The sequence below is a fragment of the Schistocerca piceifrons genome, chromosome X (genome assembly GCF_021461385.2).
Source record: "Schistocerca piceifrons isolate TAMUIC-IGC-003096 chromosome X, iqSchPice1.1, whole genome shotgun sequence".
Taxonomy (NCBI): Eukaryota; Metazoa; Arthropoda; class Insecta; order Orthoptera; family Acrididae; genus Schistocerca; species Schistocerca piceifrons.
In genome coordinates, this window is record NC_060149.1 from 411,583,917 (window position 1) to 411,607,850 (window position 23,934).

General features: G+C 38.8%; 1 protein-coding gene across 1 annotated transcript in view; it reads left to right on the plus strand.

Annotated features, from left to right (window-relative positions):
* Window positions 1–23,934, plus strand: part of LOC124721530 (protein purity of essence) — a 482,247-nt gene that overhangs the window by 417,071 nt on the left and 41,242 nt on the right. The window contains exons 69-73 of the mRNA XM_047246550.1: window positions 4,515–4,712; window positions 4,938–5,128; window positions 9,694–9,870; window positions 10,013–10,204; window positions 22,663–22,878. Coding sequence (XP_047102506.1) covers window positions 4,515–4,712; window positions 4,938–5,128; window positions 9,694–9,870; window positions 10,013–10,204; window positions 22,663–22,878 — 974 coding nt within the window. The remainder of the gene's footprint in view (window positions 1–4,514; window positions 4,713–4,937; window positions 5,129–9,693; window positions 9,871–10,012; window positions 10,205–22,662; window positions 22,879–23,934) is intronic.

Consider the following 23,934-nt stretch of genomic DNA (forward strand, 5'->3'; position numbering starts at 1 on the left):
AGAGCTTTGAAATATCTACAAGATCTGGAGTTCACAATCAACTCCACTGAAACATTCACATTTCACCAGAATTACTTATGAATATGCACTGCAATGGTTTGAAAGCAGATAGCATGTAAATACAGCTGAGTATTTTAGTGATTATGTCCAGTCACCATACAAATAAAAAAACTTGACACTCGACGGGTTGTGCCTTTACTATATTCAGTTTTGTGGGAGCTGATGTGACCTTGAAGGAACAAACTCCGCTAATCAACCACATCATGGGCAAAAGCAGAAGTGACACAGGGGCATTAGGATTGAGTCAGGGTTTTGCATTTTCAAATCACTTTACACATTAACACGTACAACTGGAAACACTTGTTAGTGCAATGAGAACTCAGAAACAGAAGAGGACAGTAGCAGGTGTGTTTAATTAATAACAACAAGAATTGTATTTATTTTAAAATGCATTACACAGTACAATCAGAACACTTAACAAACATTAAAATGTCTTTTTTTCCTCTACTAAATGCGTTGTATTACAACAGCCTTATTTACATTTGTATTCCTTACTACAAGTAAGCAAGCTCACACATTTGAAGATGAAAATCAGTATAACGAGCATTGACGAATCCATGTTATTTACGTGTGTAGGTTGTACCATAAGAATCTGATGATGAGTATGAGATGCACACAACTGTGAGTTGTCATCACTGGAAGACCAACAATTTTTCAGGCGCCAAGTCAAAAAGAATTTTATTATAAATGATAGGACTACTGATACTTAAACCAGACTACCGATAGTGATGATGGTGCAGATACTATCGATAGTTTATCGATGTTTAAGTAACACCAGTGTTTGCTGCACTGTGATGGAAAATTGAAAGCGCCACTTGTAGTTTTAATTGGTGCATGAGCTGTGGACGGTACAGTGGTAAATGTAACTGCCATCACAAAATCTTCCATGGTTTGTCACAATATTCCGAGTTCATGGATGTACCACTGTTTTTTTTATTCCAAGTTCATGGATGTACCCCTTTTTTTTTTTTTGAGCGGCATGGCTATATTATAGGAATACATTGGTATGATGAGTGAAGGTGGCAGGACTGCTGTGTCTCGCCACACCTTCCCTTAGTGTTCCTTAATACCATATTGTGCTTTTTATACCACTTTGCCCGCTTCCCCCAACAAAACTTCTACAAACTACAGGGAGGACGACGGTTCAATCCCGTCTCCGGCCATCCTTATTTAGGTTTTCCGTGATTTCCCTAAATCGCTTCAGGCAAATGCCGGGATGGTTCCTTTGAAAGGGCACGGCCGATTTCCTTCCCCGTCCTTCCCTCACCCAAGCTTGCGCTCCGTCTCTAATGACCTCTTTGTCGACGGGACGTTAAACACTAATCTCCTTCTCCTCTACAAACTACACACTTTATGTCGACTGCACTAAGATCACAAGTCCGATCTCAGAGATGTAGCAGCTGTAACACTGCGGTCGTGTGATGGCCCTTCTGTTTTCTACTGAGAAAAAACATAAGGAGTGAAGAAGCCGCCCTTGATCGCTTCAAGAAGCCGCCCGATCTCTTCGAGAAGCCGCCCTTGATCTCTTCGAGAAGCCGCCTTTGGTCTCTTCAAGAAGCCGCCCTTGATCTCTTCAATGCAGTTTGAATCTTGTTGTTCCCATGTGCAGTTTTATTCCCATGTGCAGTTTATACCGTACCTGCTGCAGTTCATCAGCAAGCATGTACACCTAAGGTAGCAGCATTGCATGGCAGACCAGTAAACACTCCCCCTCTCGCATCCCTATTCCTTATGGTGACCTTCTTCTTCTTCTTCTTCTTCCTCTTCCTCTTCCTCTTCCTCTTCATGCTTTCCCCATGCTTCTAGACACTGAAGCTCAACGTAACATCGACAATAAATACGTTCCCCAGTTTTTATGAGAATTATTTTTTTTTATATATATGAAAGTAATTTTTCAGATAACAAGATGTTGAAAAAAAAAGACATTTTTTGACAATATTATGCAAAATTTTGGACATTCTGGCAGGTTACTTTGACAGTAAATTACTTTTTTTTTAATTCAGGTCATCTATCAAATCTTACTAGAATACAATATCTGTGATAAGACAGTAGTAGTGGTTACAGACAACGCTGCAGTTATGAAAGAGCTGCCTAAATCTTAAGGATTCGACATTCACCCTGTTTTCCCCACTGCATCAACTTAACAGTACAAGATTGTTTCAGAGCAGAAATATTTTCAAAAACTTTTACTGAAAACGACGACCATTTGTGACTTTCTTTCATAACTCTACACTAGCCAGTGACAAATTGCACAATGTTTGAAAAAGAGCAAACAAAAAAGAACTGAGACTGGTACAAGAGGTGCCAACTCGATGGAACAGCTCATGCCACCTGGTCAAAAGAATTTTGGAAGTACAAAGTTAGCTTGAGATTGCGATCAATTAAAGTTCAAAAGCACTGCCTAGCCTCACAGCAGAAAATTACTTAGCTATACAAGAGAAGCAACAACAACCACAATCTCAGGGAAGTCGTACAGCACTGTTTCCTTTAATTATACGTCTTATACGAGGTATTGCTGCAAAGTTTTCAGACTTATAAAGCACCTTAACAACTAATGAAAGACAAAGTGTTCTGGATTCCCTGATTAAATCAGTCAGTGAAAGAGTGAAACTCATTGACTGTTAATATGCCTGTGACATTATTAGATCCTAGGTTTAAAAAACTTGTTTCAGGACATTTCACGAGCAACATAATGTTGCACAAGTACTTCAGAAAGAGTATGCTGCTATCATCGCATCAACTACAAGAATAATACCTGAAACAGGAGCATCCATGAGCAGTGCTGATACACCTACTGATAGTCTAACAGTTTGAAATCGGATGATCTACTTTCTTTGTCCAATTAGCAACAGTGTAATGTCGATGCTGTTACACCAGTCGGTGATTCCATAATTGACCTACATCAGTATTTTGAAAAACCTGTAACAGACAAGCCTGCTTGTGTATTAGAATATTGTGCAAAATGTAACAGTATGTTGCATGTAATGACCATTAAATTTTTGTGGTGTCCAGCAACTTCAATTCCTGCAGAAAGGGTTTTCTCCAAGGCAGGATATAATAATTACTTAAAAATGCAATGGACTAAAGGAGAAGAATTTAAACACCTTAGATTATCTTGTAATATTGTATTTTAAACAACAGACCAAGGGACAAGAATTTAAATACCTTAATTTTTATAAAACAAAATTTGCATATCTTGTATTGTTGTATTTTAAGCAATAAAAATTCTTAGAAATATATTTTTCATTTAAAATGCCTACCCAACACTATAAATGTTTAATAAATACATCGACTGTTTTAAAAATAAAATCGATAATATCGGATGTGTCAGCTATCGATGTTTAAGTAACACTAGGAAGCACTTGAGGATAAATATTTTGCCTGCAAGCTGATAGTCAACAACAAAGCAACCTCCCATGTGGGACACTGAAAATCCTTATGAAATTGTGGCACATTAACGAGATTCAAAAAAGGTTAATGTATACCATGCAGTGCCCCAGGCAAAGCTGTATGGGCCATTTTTCTTCCGTGAAAAGAAAGTGACAGCTCCCTCTTGCCTTGATATGTTGCAGTTGTGGGTTGTCGTTGCTCCCCCCTCTCCAGCATGACTGCTAATTTCATGTGCCGACAAGATAGGGCACCCCCATTATTGGAGCATCGATGTTTGTCGCTACCTAAAAATGAACTTCTGCATCATTGGATTTCTCATAGAGGTGAAAATGTGGCTTTATTCCCTTGGCCCCCTAGGTCACTTGATGTAACGTCTTGTGATTTATTTCTTTGGGAATACATTAAGAATTGTGGTTACATACCCCAACTGCCAAGAACACTGGCCATAGGGGCTCAGCAGTAACAACATTATTGGTTGAATGATTGCATATGGTACTTATGGTCAAGACATCTAGGAAAGTTCTAGTAAACTTGTTCAAATTCAGTAGTAATTCATTTTGTGATCCTTTTGTTGGGTAATCAGCTTCTCCAACACCTGATGATAAACTTCAAACTTAATCACTTTATTCTGTTCAGTTAATTCTTCCACATTACATTCATGTACTTTTTTGTATGTGGCCAATGCTCTTTTTAATAAGCACTAAACTTCCTAATTGTCATCATTCACAGTCACAAAGTGTGTTAACCTAGTAGAATGGAAATTTCACTAATAAGTACAACTGAATGTAAACAAATGGCCTCGCTTTCGTACCCTGTTCCACCTACTTCCTATTAAACACCCAACAGACGTTTCTGAGGCTAGATGACTTTCATGTTGGCTGAATTATACCAAAATTTATAGTAGGTACATTGAGATTTGCTGTGAGATAAGTTATGAAACTGAAACTTCCAAAGTAGTTCAATTTTCTCATTACCTGTGCAGTAGAGCTTTGTGAATTAACATTACAGAAGTAAAACTCAACTGCCTGTGGTTGTAATACTGAACCTACAAATTGTGCTTTTAGGGTATGCCCTGAAGATGCTTACAGAACTGCTTGCACTGTTCCTGGAACAAGACTGTATCAAGCAGCAATATAAAGGCCAGCTTGTCAGTGCTGTTCTTAATGGCTATGTATCTCTTCGAAGACTGGTGATCCAGAGAACAAGGCTTATTGATGAAACTCAAGAGAAGCTCCTTGAAATATTGGAGGAAATAACAACAGGTAAGAGATTAGATTACGCTTTAAAGAGAAATTGTATTTTATATTTCAAATTTGCAGCTAATACTAATACTTGCAATTTTGCTGTATTGATTTGTCAACTGCTGTACTGAAGCTAAAATTATGTCTCAAGCAACTCATGCTGAAAATATAGAGAAGTGTAGATACCCATGAATTATAAATTATGTTTATTTGAAGTAGGCTTAATGTATCAAAAATATTTTACAGGAACAGAAGATGAAACAAAGGAATTTATGGCAATTTGTATTGATGCTGTTAAAAAGTATAGTCTGCATGATATGCGTACACCAGTTTTCATATTTGAAAGAATATGTTCAATAATTTATCCTGAAGATAGTGATACAGGTGAATTTTATCTTACACTTGAGAAGGATCCACAGCAAGAAGACTTTTTACAGGTAAAACCTACACCCTTTAGAAAATTAGTGCTCATATAGTTTGTCAATGTGTACTGGCTGGTTGTGGTTCAAACTGCTGGTGATGGTGGTCGTGTGTGAGATAAAAAGAATGTTGGTTGTTTAGTGATTGCACATTCCAATTGCTTAACGTTCAGATTATTTCATGATGATATCTGTAGAGTAATTATATAGTCATTAAGTAATTTGAAGTGTGAAATTTTTTTATTTCTGTAGCCACAATTGTAACATTTTAGTTAAGGACATATCTTTGAGTATAGCTGCCTTACTGTTACATAGGGATTTTTCGTGTGCATATTCACTGTCACCTTGATAGATATTGTCAGGAATTTTGGGTTAACATGGTTTTATCCAATTAGTAGACTTCTTTTTTTCCAGGAGTGATGTTTTATGCTGTTAACTGGAGTCCTAATTTAGGGCATGCCGTTCCTGATTTTTGCATCAGTAATGTTGAGTTTTGGAGCTGCACTCCTGTCTAATTAGTATTTTCCTTTTTACATGTGAAGTACAGTTAAACACCGGTAACGCCCCATTTTTCCTGATGAGTTAGTGTTGCCATTAACTATTAACTTATAATTGTAGTTGGTATGGATGTTGATGTTTTTTGTCTTGTTTTGTAGTAGTCATCTGCATAGTATCCCCCTTTTTTATTTTTTTATTTTTTTTAAGTGTTCCATACAAGAAATAAGAAAAAAAAGGACATAGACTTGCATCAGTGTGTGTTTCTCCAATGTCTAATAAAGCGTTTCTCGTTTCTTCCATTGAGACTGTCTCAGGTTTTTAATTTCTTAATAGCAAATATTTTCTTCATGTCCATGATTCATAACTGTAACAGTTGTCCTTCAGTACAGTCAACGTGATGTTCAAAAAATTAATGACAACAAAATTCCTAAGAGGTTCTATAAATATTGAAGCATAGTAACTACCCTAAGTTTGCACACTTTGACTAACTTTAATTTCATAATTTCACTTGAATTTGTACAGAATTATGTGAGTTTTAATTTATACCATGAATGAAAAGTATTCTCACAGAAATTTAATGTACAAAATCTGCAAGTTTTGTGCTCTACATCTTCCACAACGCTTGATTGTTGAAGTAAATTTCTGAGTGTTAGTGATGAGAAATTTCTTTCGATATTACTTGCACTCTGCTGTTGTTGGTGTTTTTGTTGTTGCACTCATTATTAGAAATATTAGTCACAATTTCCATTGTTTATTTTAATTTTGAACCGTCTTTGCTTTAAACAGAGACACAGTTCTGTGTGTCTGATTATTGTGGTTTTTACTATGTGTACATTCCTTTCATCCTAGAAAATTGCCACTGTTGGCTCTTTCCGAGATTAAAAATGAAATGTGAAAATTATAATTTCTGTTGCACCACAGATAACCAGGGGGAGGGCGGGGGGGCAGTTTGTTCATATGTATATGACCTTTGTTAAGGTGACCGTCCTCTAGTATGGAAGTGAGACAAGGCTTGTTCCAGACTGAACTTCTAGTAGATATTACATTGAACATGCTGAGTGAATAGCCACTTTCAACATCATATTCATTGGGAATCTGTTGCACTGTGAATAGTTTCATATAACTGGAAATAGCACAAGTCCTCCTGTGTACAAAAAGGACAAACAAATGGATCCACAAAATTACAGACTTGTGTTGCCAACTTCATGCTGTTACCGTATCATAGAGCATATTTCGAACTCGGTTATTATGATATGCCCAGAGTAAAGAAGCTTCAAAGAATCTGTGTGGTATCAGGAAAAGCCACTTTAGCAAAACACAGTTTTCTTTGTTCAGACATGATGTACTGCAAGTAGTAGTCACAGGTAAACAAGTTTTTGTAGATTTCCGAAAGCCATTTGTCACATATGGGGTTTCCCAATTCCCAATGTCATGTATGCTATTGTCCTTCACATATGTAAATGATCTTTCATCTAATATACAACAAACAGAATTAATGCTTTTTGCAGCAACAGAAGAAATTGTAAACAAAGTTCTTGAAGTATCAATGATTGATTTCTCTGCAAATGGTCTTGCCCTCAGTTCTTTTTAAAACCTCTATTCAGTTCTCCACATCTAGGGGTACTAGATCAGCAGTAAGTGGAACACATGGCAAGGAGATAATGAATAGAGTGGAAACGTTCAACATTCTTAGGTGTCCATGTTGATGAGAATTTAAACTGGGAAAAAGCACATTTTGGAATGCATAAAACAACATAGTTCAGCCACATTTGCACAGAGATTCATTGCAAATTTTGGGGAAAGACAAATCAGTAAGTCGACATATTTTCATTGAATAATGTAACACAGAATAATTTTCTGGAGTAACTCACTTTTAAGAAAGTCTTCATTGCTCAAAAACATATGTGTAGACATCTGTTTAACACTGGAGTCGGGCTATTTAGAAGAATATTGGGCCAAGGGAACCAGCCATTTATGCTGTTTTTTAATGTGTTACTGGCACTTACGTAATTGATATATCTTTAAGAATAATAAATAGTAAAAAAGAACCTAGGTTCAATTTTCGTATTTACTTTAGTTCTTTAATAGACCACAAATTTTAAAATAATTATAGCAGAAAGTACAATTTTCCTCTCGAGAAAAAGTGTGGTGTGATTTATCGAATAATTTCTTCCTCTTGAGCTTCAAAAATTTCTTGCGCACTAGACGGACGTGATGCATTTGTAGCAGAATTACAGCAAACTGTGAAACCTAACGAATACACACATGAAATTATGTCATTGTAATCATATTGCGTCAGCCATTCGCATCAGCAGCTGTTCTGTTCGCTAATGTTTCTTTCAAAATAGTTCTAGAAATTCGCAACAGAAGGCAGCACCAGTCAAGGGGCAGGTCATGAGACATGCATATATCGTTCTCATACAGAATGAGTCCAGTTTTCACACGATAAGTGGCTCATACGTTGAGAAAATTGCAGCCTGACCTATGCTTGGGTTTGGTCTCCAAAGTGTTAAGGGTTAGGCATTCTGACCACTGTTATCCAGAATATTTTTTCCCTTGTGAAATTTTTTTGTAAATAATCCACTGTATGTACAGCATTGTCCCTTTTTAGGGACAATGCTGTACATAATTACGATACCAGAAGGAAAAACTACATTCATTACTCCATGTTAAGGTTGTCGTTAGTCCAAAAAGGGGTATACAGTGCTGCAACTAAAATTTGTTATAAAATGTATGACAGACAACAAAGCAAAAGTTAAAACCAAACTGAAAAGTTTCTCCTTGACAAGCTCTCCTGTTTCATAGAATAGTTCCTCTTACTGTAACATGTAGAAGGTGATGTGTAGGAATTACTTATCATTCTGTATATTTAATTTATATGTAATAAATTAAATAAATGTAAATGTTCAGCATGTACACATAACAACAACATAATTTGTGATGTGAATGTAAAATGACTCATTCCACATCATTTTAATTTATCATGCTTACGATCTATGGAACGGAAAAGTAACAGACACTGTATCACATTGTCAGCTTTTGATCATATCGGTTTTGCAGATACAGATTGGCTAGTATACTCCGATGTATGAAAGTGACAAGTTCAACAGAGATGAAAGTAATTTAATTGTGCATAATACAACCACTAATATTCTTAATATACATAAATGATTTATCAGATATGCTCCACACACCATTAGATTGTTCACTAAGGGTGCTGTTGTCCATAAGAAAGTATTGTTGCCAGTGGAGGATCATGACAAAATGCAGAAAGAATTGAACAAAATTTCTGCTTGGTATATTGAATATTAGGTCTCTAAATGTAGAAAATGCCAGATAATATCCATAACAAAGTCAAACAACCCAGTAGTATAATATTACTACATTAATGGTGAACATCTGGTGCATGTCCCATTATAACAATATTTATTGATAATGTTAAGAAGCCATATGAAATGTGACCAACAAGTAAGGTCAGTAGTATAGAGGGGCAATGGAGGCTAATGTATGTTCTGGATTCTGGTAGTGTTCTGAGTAACTGTAAAGGAATTCTCATACAGCACTTGAGTTCCACCAATTCCAGAATACTGGTGCAGTATTTTGATCCTTTGTCAAATATGTATGACAGTAGGTGTCAAAAATATCACAGATTTGTACTGGATCATAACAAATTGATATAGGCATATGAAAGTGGTAACAGAGACATTCAGGAAACTTAAGTGAGAATCTTTGCAAGAATTGGAACCTTTTCTTGCAAAATGCTGGAAGTATAATACCTTATTTTAAGGAAAATGGTATAAAACTTTTTATCATCTGTTTTGGGAGTTGGGTGTAGTGTGAGAAAATTAAAGCAGATGCCCCCCCCCCCCCCCCCCACACACACACACACACACACACACACACACACACACACACACACACACACACACACAACAGGTTTGAAGTGGGAAGTATGTAAATTATATGTAGCTTAATCCATTATTCAGAACCAGAATAATTACTTAATGAATTGATAATAGGATAATACATTTCTAAACTTTGTGAGTATGTCTTGAAATTTGTGATTAAAGTCCATATAATTACAGGGTAGAATGGTTGGGAACCCATATGCAAGCACAGAACCAGGACTTGGCCCTCTGATGCGTGATGTGAAAAATAAAATCTGCCAGGACTGTGAACTTGTGGCATTATTAGAAGATGATAATGGAATGGAATTATTAGTTAACAACAAGATAATCAGTCTGGATTTACCAGTGAGAGAGGTAAGAGAGAGAGTGAGTGAGTGAGTGAGAGAGAGAGAGAGAGAGAGAGAGAGAGAGAGAGAGAGAGAGAGAGAGACTAAAACAGAAACTTTACACCCACTACATGTAGGTTCTTTAAAAAACTTTCTTTTTTTTAATACAGGTTTACAAAAAGGTTTGGGTTGCAGAAGGGGGTGAGGGTGATGCTATGAGAGTTGTATACAGAATGCGAGGTCTTCTTGGTGATGCTACAGAAGAATTTGTGGAGACTTTGGATGCCAAAAGTGAACAGGAAGTAAATGATGAAGATTTGTACAAGATGGCCAATGTCATGGCTGACTGTGGAGGCTTACAGGTATGTAATGATATAATGTATTATGCCCTGCAGATTTAATGGGCCAATAAAATAAGTATTTATCTTTTTTGACTGCGTTCATTACGGTATCATATTTTATTACTTAGATATATGTCATTTCCATTTGATATGTACCCATATTTTCCATAAAGGTACTTCAAGCCAGCATCCAACATGCGCCTAATGATAGTGCTTAATGGACATTTTCCAAACTACCTCAGTGGTTACCTTTTTTGCTTAAAATGGTACATGTATATTTTATGGCACATTTGTTTTGTCCATCTTCCATATCACTGTATAGGGTCGAGCAGAGGAAACACGTTTTGTAAATTACTAGTACTCAGCAGGAACTGGGGCTATTCGCCTTGAACAGCATCAGGCAGAGAGCTCATACAACGCAGTTGCAACTACTATGGAGTGTGGAGCCTTGTGTGTTTGTTGTCGATCAGTTGGTGGGTATTTTTGAAACAATGGTTCTGTAATCACAGTTCAACATCTTTCCTGTTGAAATTTTGATATCAAATGTCAAGGTGCAGTCTCAGAATGAAACACTCTACTCAAATGAGCTGATGTGTTTTGCAACTAATGGATCTGTGATGAAGAAAAAAACCATCTGGTCTTCCTTATACAATCCAAACTCTGGAAAATATAGATAGAGTGAAAAGAACAGTCCAAAATGGCCAGTTAGGCAATAGGCTGTAACACTGGGTGTGTCACATCATTTACTTCATTACATCTTACCTGATAATATCAACTTTCACCTATACAAAATAATAATTGTCATACAGCTAAGTGAAGGGGATTCTGTGCAATGCAAAGAATTTTGTGACATAACGGACTCAATTCTTACGGAAGATGGGGAAATACTAATAATGATGGGTGTCAGAAGTCTATTTCCATCTGGGTGACTATGTTAATGTACAGAGCTGTTGGTACTGGGCATCAGACAGCTCATGTGAACTACACCAAAAACTACTCCACAGCCCAAACTTAATGATGTGGTGCAATGTCTCCAAGATAAGGATTGTTGGTCCTTGCTTTTTTTTTTTGGGGGGGGGGGGGGGGTGGCTGCAGTTACTCTGACATCAGCTTGCTACATTGAAATGTTAAATAACTTCATGCATTCAGAACTGAAAAGGAATTGGATGAATATGAGATAAATAGATAAATGTGGTTCCAACAAGATGGTGACATAGCTAAGATGGTGTCATAGCTCTCACTGCCAGAGCATCTGTGTAAGTGATTCAACAAATGCTTCCTGGACATAACATTTCATGATTCGGTGATTTTTCTGTGACCTGAAAATTTTCCAGACATTGCTTTCCAAACCTAAGTAATGTATGTAAATTAAAAAATGTAATAATACATTATTTTTAATGCAATTTTTTCTCTAAATGAAGCAGTAATTGTTATTCAGTAATGAAAAACAGGCATTTCCTCTGCTCCAACATGTGTGTATAGCACTCAATTTGCTACATGGAGAAAGGGAGAAAAAATTAATAGAAGAAAGCTATTATGGCCTCTGGCATCATGTGACACAAGATTTAGTATACTTTTGTTGAGGAAATTTGCTGATTAGGACTCAAGTTGTTTTGTCAACTATTCATTAATATTCTCATTTCTATTTTTGTTTAGAAATTATAATTGCTACTTGCCAAATCTGGATTGTGGGAGGCCAAAGCATATCTATGCAGACTGTTGCCAAAATGCTTCAATGTATATAGCTATTTGCGAGCATGTATCACCATAATTGGCTGCTTCACCTTTTGTTCTTAGTAATTCAACAAAGGTCAAATGTACAATATTAAAACTTGATTTTAATATGGGTTGCATACAATCCATCACTAGCTCTCTGTCACAGGTCTAATAAAGACTAGAAATAAGTTTTATTGTTTGCTTTATCATTGATTCATCTGGCCACAGCAAGCACATCTACTTTTTTTTGATGGTTTCTTTTGAAACAACTGAAACCTGTGCTTCATAAGCTGAAATGATTATGAGCCATAACAAGTCAACTATCTGACACCATAACAAAAAAGTACTAGTCACACTCATTACAATGTGTAACCATCAATGGAGTCTCCTGTCCACCAGTCACACCAGTTTCAAAACGAAGCATCACTATTGTAAAGCTTCTGATGGCAGGTCTTGCTTACTTGGCTCTGCTTATGACATAACCTCCTTACACAAGTGTGCTCCAGTGCAAGGGCCCACCCATTTATGGTGTTTGTGACATAAACATTTTAGTGTGTCATAGTTTATAAGTGCATTTTATATTATGATGACAGGATATCTGCAAAATTGAAGATGTGCTTCCTGTCTTGGGCAATGACAAGACAATTATAGTAATTTCTGACAATTTAGTGTATTATTTGGACTTGTGCCTAAACTTATAGCCTGTTCTGTGTAACATTAGGTCTGGCTCATGCTTTTTAAGTCTGGAGATCAGCCAGCCTCATTTTACGATTGCCATTTTTCATTGTTCTATTTCTCGTGATAACAAAAATTTCAGAGCTAGTTCATAAAGAGCTATTGGTGGGTTCATTGATAAATTTTTTAGTTTTATCCCCTTTTAAGCAACACTTGTCTCATAATAGTGATGTATGGACACTGAAAACCTAGCTGTCATGTGCCCACTCAAACATATCATCCTCATCATAAACATCTGCACGACTACTCTGTATTTCACACTCAAGTGCCTGTCAAAGGTTTCATCGAACTACTTTGACCATTTCTCTCCTGTTCCATCCCCAGATAGCATGTGTGAAAAATGTACACGAAAATATTTCTGTGCAATCTCTGATTGCTGTCATTGTATTACAGTGACCATTTCTTCTTGTGGTGGTGGTCATTAACAAAATATTTTCGCATTTGGAAGAGAAAATTGGTGATCGAAATTTTGTGGAAAGGTCTCACCACAACTAAAAACACCTTTGTTTTAATGAACGCCAACGCAGCTCCCGCATTGTACCAGTGATGCTCTTTCCCCTATTTCATGGTAATATAAGACAAGCTGCCCTTCTTTGAACTTTTGATGATGTCCTCCATCAACCTTATCTGGTAAGGATACTACTCGATCCAACAATACTCAAGTGGAGGACAGGCAAATGTAGTGTAGGCAGTCTAGTAAATTTGTTCTGCCAGCAAAGCAGAGTTTGTTGTTTGCTTTCCTCACAACATTTACTGTGTGAAGGTTCTAATTTAAGTAGTTCCTAATTGTAATCCAAATTGACAACCTTTAAATTTGTGTTACTTATCGTGTAACTGAAATTTAATGTATTCCTGTTGTTGTTTGTAAGGAGGACCTCACTTTTTATTTATTTATTTATTTATTTATTTATTCTTATGAGACAGTCGCCACTTTTCTCACTATACAGATATCTTGGCTGAATCATTTTGTAATAGGTTGTGATCTTCACCATATGATAAATGGTAGCATCATCTGCAAACAATCATAAATGATTGCTCAGGTAGTCTCCTAAATCATTTATATAGATTAAAAACAGCAGAGGGCTTATAGTACTTCTCTGGGGACCCGAGATATCACTTCTGTTTCACTCAATGCCCTCTCTTCAGTAACTACGATCCATGGCCTTACTGGAAATATGAAATCAATTTGACATCACATGTCAGGAGCACTCATTATGTCATGTAAATAATGGACCAGTTGTGTTATACTCAAGTTTCACTGTCACCATAGTGTATGCTGTTTTGTCACAAGTCACTGTAATGGAAACAAGACACAAATTTGAACTTACCCCAAGAACTGTATTCCATGCCTTGTCCAAATTAAATTATTACCTAATCCAACTCTGTAGCTTCCTTGAAGACAGAATCCCAAAAGGAAGAGGTGGATGTTGAGATCTCCTCATCGATGTAGTTCATGGAATGCCCTATATCACTACAATGTTTGGCCACGGCTCACTTGTCTGGCTGCGATAAGTGTGTGTATCTTTGATGTTCCACACATCTCTCATGAATGGAGTGTGTTGTTTGACCTACATTGTTGGACAACAATTTCCATAAGGAAAGCAATAAATTGTCCTTTACAGAGCCAAGTAAAGCTGCAATCTTCATCACCTTAATGCAGTGTTTCTCGAGAATATGGGCTGTCTTCAAGGAAAGAGAGCCCACATAGGGCAAAAACCCACTTGACCTGAAGGAATTACCATCTTCTTCCCCCATCACATATCTGCATTCTAGGTTTTACATTGAATGCTTTACGAATTTGCTGCAGAGAAAATGCATTTGCTTTAAAAATGCTCTTTAGATATGTGAGCTCTTCTTGCAAATTATCTTTATTGGATATACAGTACACCTTGTGCACTAAGGTCTTAAGGACACCTGTAGTCTGTGAAGGGTGATGGCAGCTTACTGGCATGTACAAGGGCATTTCGAAAAGTAAAGATACGATGGCTCGCAGTCCTTAAATAGAACATTTATTTAGAAAACGTCAGTTACATCTTATTAACTGGATTATCTGTTATTTTTTGACATAATCACCCCCGTTATCCAAACATTTGTTAAGTTGGTGCACAAGCTTTTGTATCCCACAGTCATAGAAGGTTGCCGCCTGTTGTCAGAGCCACATTTCAACTTCATCTTTGATCTCTTCATCGTCGTGGAATGATTTTCCACCAAGATGTGACTTCAGGTAACGGAAGACATGGAAGTTGGTGGGCGCAAAGTCCGGGCTGTATGGCGGATGGTCCAATATGTCCCGTTTGAATTGTTTGAGTAGTGCTTTGGTTACGAGCGCTGTGTGAAGCCGAGTGTTGTCATGAAGCAAGCAGACTCCACTTGTCAGCATTCCCCTGCATTGCAAAGTCTGGCAATATGCAGCAGCATTAATTGTCGTTCCAGGAGGCATAAATTCCAACAGGAGAATATGCCTTGTCTGTCCCAAAAAACAGAAGCCATGATTTTCTTCGCTGAAATCGACGTTTTGCATTTCTTGGCTTTTGGTGAATTCGAATGGTGCTATTGCATTGATTGTTGCTTGGATTCAGGTGTATGGTGATAAACCCACGTCTTGTCACCTGTCACAATGTGATCAAGGAACTCATCACGTGCTTCAGCATAGCATGTGAGAAAGTCGAGTGCAAAGGCCTTCCTTTTCTTTTTGTGTTCTTCCATTAACAGTTTTGGAACCCAGCGCGCACAAAATTTCCTGTGCCTAACTTGACAGTCACAATTTCATAAAGAGTTGTCATTGACACGTCCGGTATGATCTGATGCAATTCTTTCAATGTGAGACGTCTATTCGCACGTATTGCTTCCTCTGTTCTCCGAAGAAGGGCATCGGAGATCACAGATGACCGACCTGTTCTTTGTTCGTCATGGACATCAGTCCTACCTTCAGAGAAATGGTGACACCATTTTGTTACATTTTGTCAATTCATAATGTACCCATAAACAGAAAAAACTTCTTTGTGAATATCCGCTGGTCGCTGACCTTTTGCATGAAGAAAATGTATGACAGAGCGCACTTCGCATTTGGCGGGATTCTGAATCGGTGCAGCCATCTTAAACATGACCTACTCCAACCAGAAGCAATGTTCAACTGCCGAACAACCGCGAGGAGAAATCTAACGGTTCAAGGTTAACACCAGTGTTCCCAACTTGCTCGCCAAAACTCTTCTGTTCCTCTGGCATATGGTGTATCTTTACTTTCCGAAATACCCTCGTAGATATAGATGTGTGTGTGTGTGTGTGTGTGTGTGTGTGTGTGTGTGTGTGTGTAGGTTTATGATACATGGCATGTCCTAATGTGCCGTCAACTTTACAGTGAACAACAACATCCAAAAAGGGGAGGCAGCAATCTTTTTCTATTTCCATAGTAAATTTGATACAAACATGTATAGAATTCAGATGCTCAAGAAATTGATGTAATTCATCCATCCCATGCGGCTGTACCACAAATGTGTCGTCCATGTACTTCCAGAAGACAGTTGGTTTAAAACTTGCTGAGTCCAGGGCCTTGTCTTCGAAGTCTCCCATGCATAAATTAGCTACCAGAAGGGAGAGGGGGGTGTCCCATAGCAACTCCATCAATCTGCTCATAAAATTCACCATTAAACTGAAAATAACATGACAAAAGCAAATGTTCAAATAAGACCATGATGTTCTTATCAAAATGTTGGCTGATAAGAGACAGAGTCCTTTAAAGGTACCTTGGTATATAGTACCACATCAAAACAAACGAGCACATCCGTACTGTTTAGCCTGATTTTGCTGAGTCACTGAATAAAATCCATAGAATTACGAATGTGGTGACTAAATTTTCCTACCAATGGTTTTAATAAGGAAGCTAAATATTTGGCAGAAAAATATATTGGTGAGCCAGTAGTGCTCGTTACATGCCTCATAAACAGATCCTCTAGAAACTCATCCTGATCCATCTTGTGAACTTTAGCAAGCCCATAAAATCTCTGTGGTACTGTACCTCACACTTTTAAACTTCTTATGACTTCCTTTGGTAGTGATGAGACTTTCAGCAAGGCAGCAGTCCTTATTGTCACCTTGTTGTTGATCTTCCGGTATGCACCCAAACTAGGTAAACCACCTATCTTGGACAAATACTCAACAATAGCACACTTTTCTGCAGGAAATTGTAAAAGTCTAGATTGGAACTAGTGGCATAGTTCATGTTTTATGCAACAATGTTGTTGATGCTTATTATGAGGTGTAACAGGAACGATAGGGAGGGCGTCAGCTGCTGTTTCTACACAGCCGATGAGAGAGTGGCGGGCAGACAATATGTTTGGAAGCAACAGACATTGTAACATTCTCACATCAGTACAGAAGCAAAATCCACTATTTATTCAGAGAGAGAAAAAAGCTACTTTCTCAAGTTCCACTGTAACCAAAACCTCAGAAATTAACATATTTGGAAGAAACAGCTAAATATTTGTGACAGCAAAGATCTACCATAGTTCAATAGAAGTCTTTAATTTTTATTAGAAGGAATATGTTAAAAAGGTACACATTTACCTAGGAGCTTAAAAAAAAAAAGGGTGGGTTTTATACGTGGGTAAATATAAATACGGTAAGTGTTTGGATTTTTCCATGCACTGTTAGAGAGCGGTATGGTAGAGAAATGATCTGAAGATGTTTCAATGAACTCTCTGCCAAGCACTTAAGTGTGAATTGCAGATTAGCAATGTAGATGTCTATTTATTTTTGTTCTTACCATGTACAAACATTATAACAGGCTTATCGTAATACACTGAGGTGACAAGAAGTCATGGGATACCTCCTAATTTCATGTCTTACCTCCTTTTGCCCAGCATAGTACAGCAACTCAACATGGCATGGACTCGACAAAATGTTCGATGTCCCCTGCACAAAAATTGAGCCATACTGTCTCTATAGCCATCCATAATTGCAAAAGTATTGCCAGTGCAGGATTTTGTGTACAAACTAGCCTCTCAATTACGTCCCATAAATGTTCGATGGGATTCACATTGGCAGTCTGGGTGGCCAAATCATCTGCTTGAACTGACCAGAATATTCTTCAGGCAAGTCACAGACAGTTGTGGCCTGGTGACATCATCGTTGTTTGGAAACATGAAGTCCGTGAATGACTACAAATGGTCTCCAAGTAGCCAAACATAAGCATTTGCAATCAATGATCACTTCAGTTGGACCAGAGGACCAAGTCAATTCCAGTTAACACAGCCTACACGATTATGGAGCCACCACCAGCTTGCACAGTGCCGTGTTGGCAACTTGGGTCCCTGGCTTTGTGGGGTCTGCACAACACTCGAACACTACCACTGATTCTTTCCAGCTTAAATCAGAACTCATCTGACTAGGCTACGGTTTTCCAGTCATCTAGGGTTCAACTGATACCGTCACAAATCCAGGAGAGATGCCGCAGGCAGTTTCATGCTGTTAACAAAGCACTCACGTCCATTGTCTGCTGCCAAAGCCCATTAAGGCCCTATTTTGCCACACTGTCCTAACAGATGCATTATTTGTACATCCCACATTGATTTCTGTAGTTACTCACACAGTGTTGCTTGTCTGATAGCACTGACAACTCTAAACAAACGACACTGCTCTTCATCGTTGGGTGAAGCCTGTCAGCCACTGCTTTGTCTGTGGTGAGAGGTAATGCCTGAAATGTGGTGTTCTTGGCACACTCTTGACACAGTGCATCTCAGAATATTGAACTCACTAACAATTTCTGAAATGGAATATTCCATGCATCTAGCTCCAACAACCATTCCATGTTCAGAGTACTAAATCCCAGCATGTGGCCATAATCACGCTGGAAGCCTTCTCGGATGAATCACTGAATACAGATGACAGCTCAGCCAATACAATGCCCTTTTCTATCTTGTGTATGCAGTATTACCGCTGTTTGTATATGCACATATCTCTATCCAACCACTTTTCCGATGTGTATTATACATATAATACAAAATATGTAGAATGCGTGGTTAGATGTAAGATAGGGCTTGATGGCTCTAATCTTGCCAAGTTAAGTAAATTACTTTCTTCCTCCCTGCCATGTAAAGGACTCTTCAGATCGGAAAGCTATTATTGTTGCCACTGTGTGTGTGTGTGTGTGTGTGTGTGTGTGTGTGTTGGTGTTGGTGTGTTGGTGTGGGGGGGGGGGGGGGAGGGGAGGGGGGGAAGAGAGAGAGAGAGAGAGAGAGAATATGCCCACAAGTTTTCAGTTTGGCTGTGTTATGCCTCACATAGAGTGCTGTACAGTCATTGCATCATAGCTGATATATAACCTGGCTGCTTTCACACATGGCTCTTCCTTTTTTGGGTGGGAAATGCCTGTGATTGGACTGTGATGGGAATTGGTGGATGGGTTTATGGGACAGGTCTTGCACCTGTGCTGACCACAGGCAATTGACCCATGAGGCACAGGATTAAGAGCAGTAATAGGGACAGACAAGGACATTTTCTAGGTTGTGCGCATGGCAGAGCACTACTCAAGGTGGTGTGGGTAGGATTTGGACAGGATATCTCTCACCTCAGGGCACGAAGAGAGATAGTCAAAGTCCTGGTGGAATATGTGGTTGAGGCTTTCAAGGCCAGGGTGATACTGAGTGATCAGAGGAGTGCTGGCCAGTGGCTGTTTAACAGAGGAAGAGATGGCACAGGAGATGTGTTTATGGATGTGCTGGATGGGATATTGTCCATCAAAAAAAGGCTCTGATAAGATTATCTGTATATTTCGACAACTCCTGCTCTCCACTGCAGATGTGGTGTGTACATGTGAGAGAGAAACTTTTTGACATGGAATGGGTGACAGCTGTTGATGGAGGCACTGTTAGTGGTTGGTGCACTTCATATGAAATGTATACTTATGGAGCCATCTGAGGGGTGGAGATTAGTGCCTACAAAGGTGGCTCACTTAGTTGAGAAAGACCAGGTGAAGCAAATTTGGGATTAGGTGATGAGGTTATGGAGGAAGGTGCAAAGGCTGTTCTTGCTGTGACTCTAAATCAAGAAAATGTCATCAGTGAATCTGAACCAGAGAAAGGGTTTTAGGTGTTGATTGGATGGGAAGGATGGCCTGTAAATAAGCAGGCATGGGATGGTAACATGCAAGTACGTATAGCAGTACCACAGATTTGTTTATACATTTGGCCTTTGGAAATGAAATAATTGTGGGTCAGTATGTGATTGCTTGAAGGATTAAGAAAGAGGTGGTGTGTTTGGTATCGGAAGGGCATTGGAAAAGGTAGTGTTCCATGGCGGCAGGGCCATAGGCATGGGTGGATTTTAGTGTACAAGGACGTTGCATCAACCATGACCAACAAGGAATCTGGTAGTAATTTGACAGGAACTGTAGAGAGGCTGTGAAGGAAGTGGGCAGTGTCTGGGAGGTAGGATGGGAGGTTATGGATGGTAGTTTGGGCAGTAGGCAGACGTTCCTTCTGTGGGAGCATTGTAACCAGCCACAGTGGGATGACTGTTAGAGAGACCTGTAGGTTTGGGTTTGTAAAGTTCAGGGAGTAGGTAAAAGATGTGAGGACAGCGGTTGCTGGTGTGAGGAAGGAGATGGATTTCAGGTGTCAGGTTTTGGGATGGACCTAAGGCCTTGAGGAGCAGTTAGAGGTCATGTTGCACTTCTGGATTGGGATCATTGTCGCAGGGTTTGTATGCATAGGTGTTTGAACGTTGGTGGAGGCCCTCAGCCACCTAGCCACTACAATTCATGACCACGATGGTGAATCCTTTGCCTGTGGGAAGGATGATACCTCTTTCCCACTAAACCCTCCTTAATTCCTTCCCTAGCCCCTCCCCACTGCCATCAGCAGAGGAAACTGCTTTCAAAAATTGCTCATCAATAATCAGTCTCTCCATTGCCATGTGTGCATGTCAGCGCGTGTAACTAAAAAAAAGAGCTGAAAACTTGGAGTAGAAAGTTGGTGATTGAAATTTCATGAGAAGAATATGGTTGGTTTTTGTTTTTGTTGGACAGCTCATGTCCCTATGATTCCTTCAGAGTCTGAGTGAAACTCCTCTACATTCCCTACATATTTTGCATTTATTTGTTTCACTCTTACCTACCTACAAAGTGGTCTGAAAAAATGAAAAATGTGATTAACCTTGATATACCATTCCTTTTTCTTGGTCCTCTGAGTACCGTATTTACTCGAATCTAAGCCGCACCTGAAAAATGTGACTCGAAATCAAGGAAAAAAAAATTTTCCCGAATCTAAACCGCACCTGAAAATTGAGACTCGAAATTCAAGGGAAGAGAAAAGTTTAAGGCCGCACCTCCAAATCAAAACAAAGCTAAACTATGAGACACAATTTAGGTCGAACGAATGATGATACAGCTACAGTAGTTTGGTTCGGGTCATAAGCTTAGCAGTTAAGCTTCACCAGGTAGCCATTACTATGCGTCAGGCGCTCCGTCCGTACTTATATGGGTTCCCTTCCTTTTTCACGTGCTTCGTCTGATTTGAATCGATTGCTTATTTTTCTTTGATCTGATAAGTGCCGTTCTCTTTGTTATGGGTGTTTACATCACTCTAGCTGAAAATGCATTATTGTACTGTGTCATGCATTGTTTGTCACATTCTGATGATGTGTGTTTACGACCTGTCACCGCTCGTGGCATGGCTTGCTTTTGTGTGCCCTATCGCTGCTTACAATTAAAAAAAGAGAGGAATTGTCTCATTAGCGAAACAATGGCGAGAGACTGCTATTTGTTGTTACTTACACTGCTGCTTTCTTTGACAATGATCAACAAGAACCAAATAATAGACAGCGTATGATAGAAGATGTTCTGAACGAGAGTTTAGCTAAAATTTTTCTCCATTTGAAAATCTTTGCAGACGCCTCTTTTGTACATTACATTCTGCACAGAAATTAGTCATCTTAGATTTAAAAATCTAGTCAATTGCCGTGCTTCATTTCTGACTGTATCACTATTAGGCATAAGAATAATACGAATATAAACATGACATGTTATGTATATTCTTCCGCATTTGCTGTTGTCTCACACTAGTTTTGTAGTTTATTAGGCAGACAGAATTTAAATGAGATAGCAGCAAACACGAAAGAATACATGGCAAAATGTTTATATTCGTATTATTCTTATGGTGAAGAGAATACTGCATGTGATTCACAATTCATAAAAGTTCCTATTAGAAACCATCTCTTCTCACAGGGAGCAAAAAATTCAGAACGTAGAGTTGGCCATATTGATAAACATCCCGAACAGTCTTGCCAGTCGGATTTTCGTAGTACATTGAAATGCTGCTACATTTGAAGATGAACAATATGGAATTTGTATTTACTTTGTTGGATAATGTATGAAAATGCAGTGGTCGAAACTCGGGGCGGAGAAAAAAGCTCGTCTCCCACTTTTTTTAAATTTTTTTACTGACGCAGAAGTTTTGGCACCAGTATTTATCTTTATACCTGCAAAGCATGCCTGTGTAGTGCTACATATTTTCGACGGCAGAAGTTAGCTGTGGCGGCACCTACCAACATTTTTCATAACTTCCGCTTACTTTGCACTCGATTCTAAGCCGCAGGTGGTTTTTTGGATTACAAAAACCGGAAAAAAAGTGCGGCTTAGATTCGAGTAAATACGGTATGTGGCTGCAATGGCTTGATGTAATTAGTAAATAAACAAGCTTGATGAATGGCACTTGTAGCAGTGAGCAAAACATTATAGACACTATGCCAAAATGACTTTGGCCGTGCATCCAGACAAAATTTCATATTGGAATTTACAACAGCTACAGAAGCCTCCATGCATGTCCACCTTCACATGTGTTACAGGATTGCATCTGTTAAGAGTAAATCATAATGCATTAGTAGTAATTTAGCATTTACAAAAGGAATGTATTTGTGTATTATCAGGTCTTCAGTCTCAAAGAGCAGACAGGATTTCCATATTGTTGTGTATATTTACAGTTTATTGTTGAGACAATTATTTGTTCCGTGACTTATCAAAATTTTACTTTCAGATTATGCTTGACCGGTTTGCTGCTATTAAAGAGACAACAAAGTCAAAACCATTGCTTCAAGTACTATTGAAATTATTTAAGCTCTGCCTTAAGGTACAACGTAATCAGGAGTTGCTGATCGATCCTGAATTAGGAACTGTTCCTGTTCTTCTCAGAATAGTCCACTTGTGCTTGGTAAATAACTGTGAGAAAACCATCACAGAACAGCTATTACAGGTGAGGATATTTTTACTGCAAGAGCAGTGTACATTCAAATCTTAATAATATTTTGAGAATGAATATAATCTTGTGTCTGATATTACCAGCAAGGTATTTCTCCAGTAGAATATTTTATAAATTAATTCATATTTTCTGTTACACAATAATTTGAACATTGTAAACAAGTAAAAGGAATGTTAACACAGTTTGAGGAGATGGAATGCATATTTTTAAGTTTGTATTTGCCATCCAGGTACGATGTACAACACCCGAGAATAGTAGAAATCTATGCTAGAAAATTACTAGTTGTAGAAGAGGGAAATCATTGTTCTCAATAAAGTAAATCAGTGAGTTACTAATACACACTCCAAACAAAACAAAAAAATTTCTGTTATGTAATGTGTTTGTCAGAAACTGGTTCAGAATTGACTAATGTAAACACAGTATACCTATTGTGAAATTATTAGCCAACCAGTTTTCAAAATTGTCAACAGTAATACACTCTTGGAAATGGAAAAAAGAACACATTGACACCGGTGTGTCAGACCCACCATACTTGCTCCGGACACTGCGAGAGGGCTGTACAAACAATGATCACACGCACGGCACAGCGGACACACCAGGAACCGCGGTGTTGGCCGTCGAATGGCACTAGCTGCGCAGCATTTGTGCACCGCCGCCGTCAGTGTCAGCCAGTTTGCCGTGGCATACGGAGCTCCATCGCAGTCTTTAACACTGGTAGCATGCCGCGACAGCGTGGACGTGAACCGTATGTGCAGCTGACGGACTTTGAGCGAGGGCGTATAGTGGGCATGCGGGAGGCCGGGTGGACGTACCGCCGAATTGCTCAACACGTGGGGCGTGAGGTCTCCACAGTACATCGATGTTGTCGCCAGTGGTCGGCGGAAGGTGCACGTGCCCGTAGGATCCTACGCAGTGCCGTAGGGGACCGCACCGCCACTTCTCAGCAAATTAGGGACACTGTTGCTCCTGGGGTATCGGCGAGGACCATTCGTAACCGTCTCCATGAAGCTGGGCTACGGTCCCGCACACCGTTAGGCCGTCTTCCGCTCA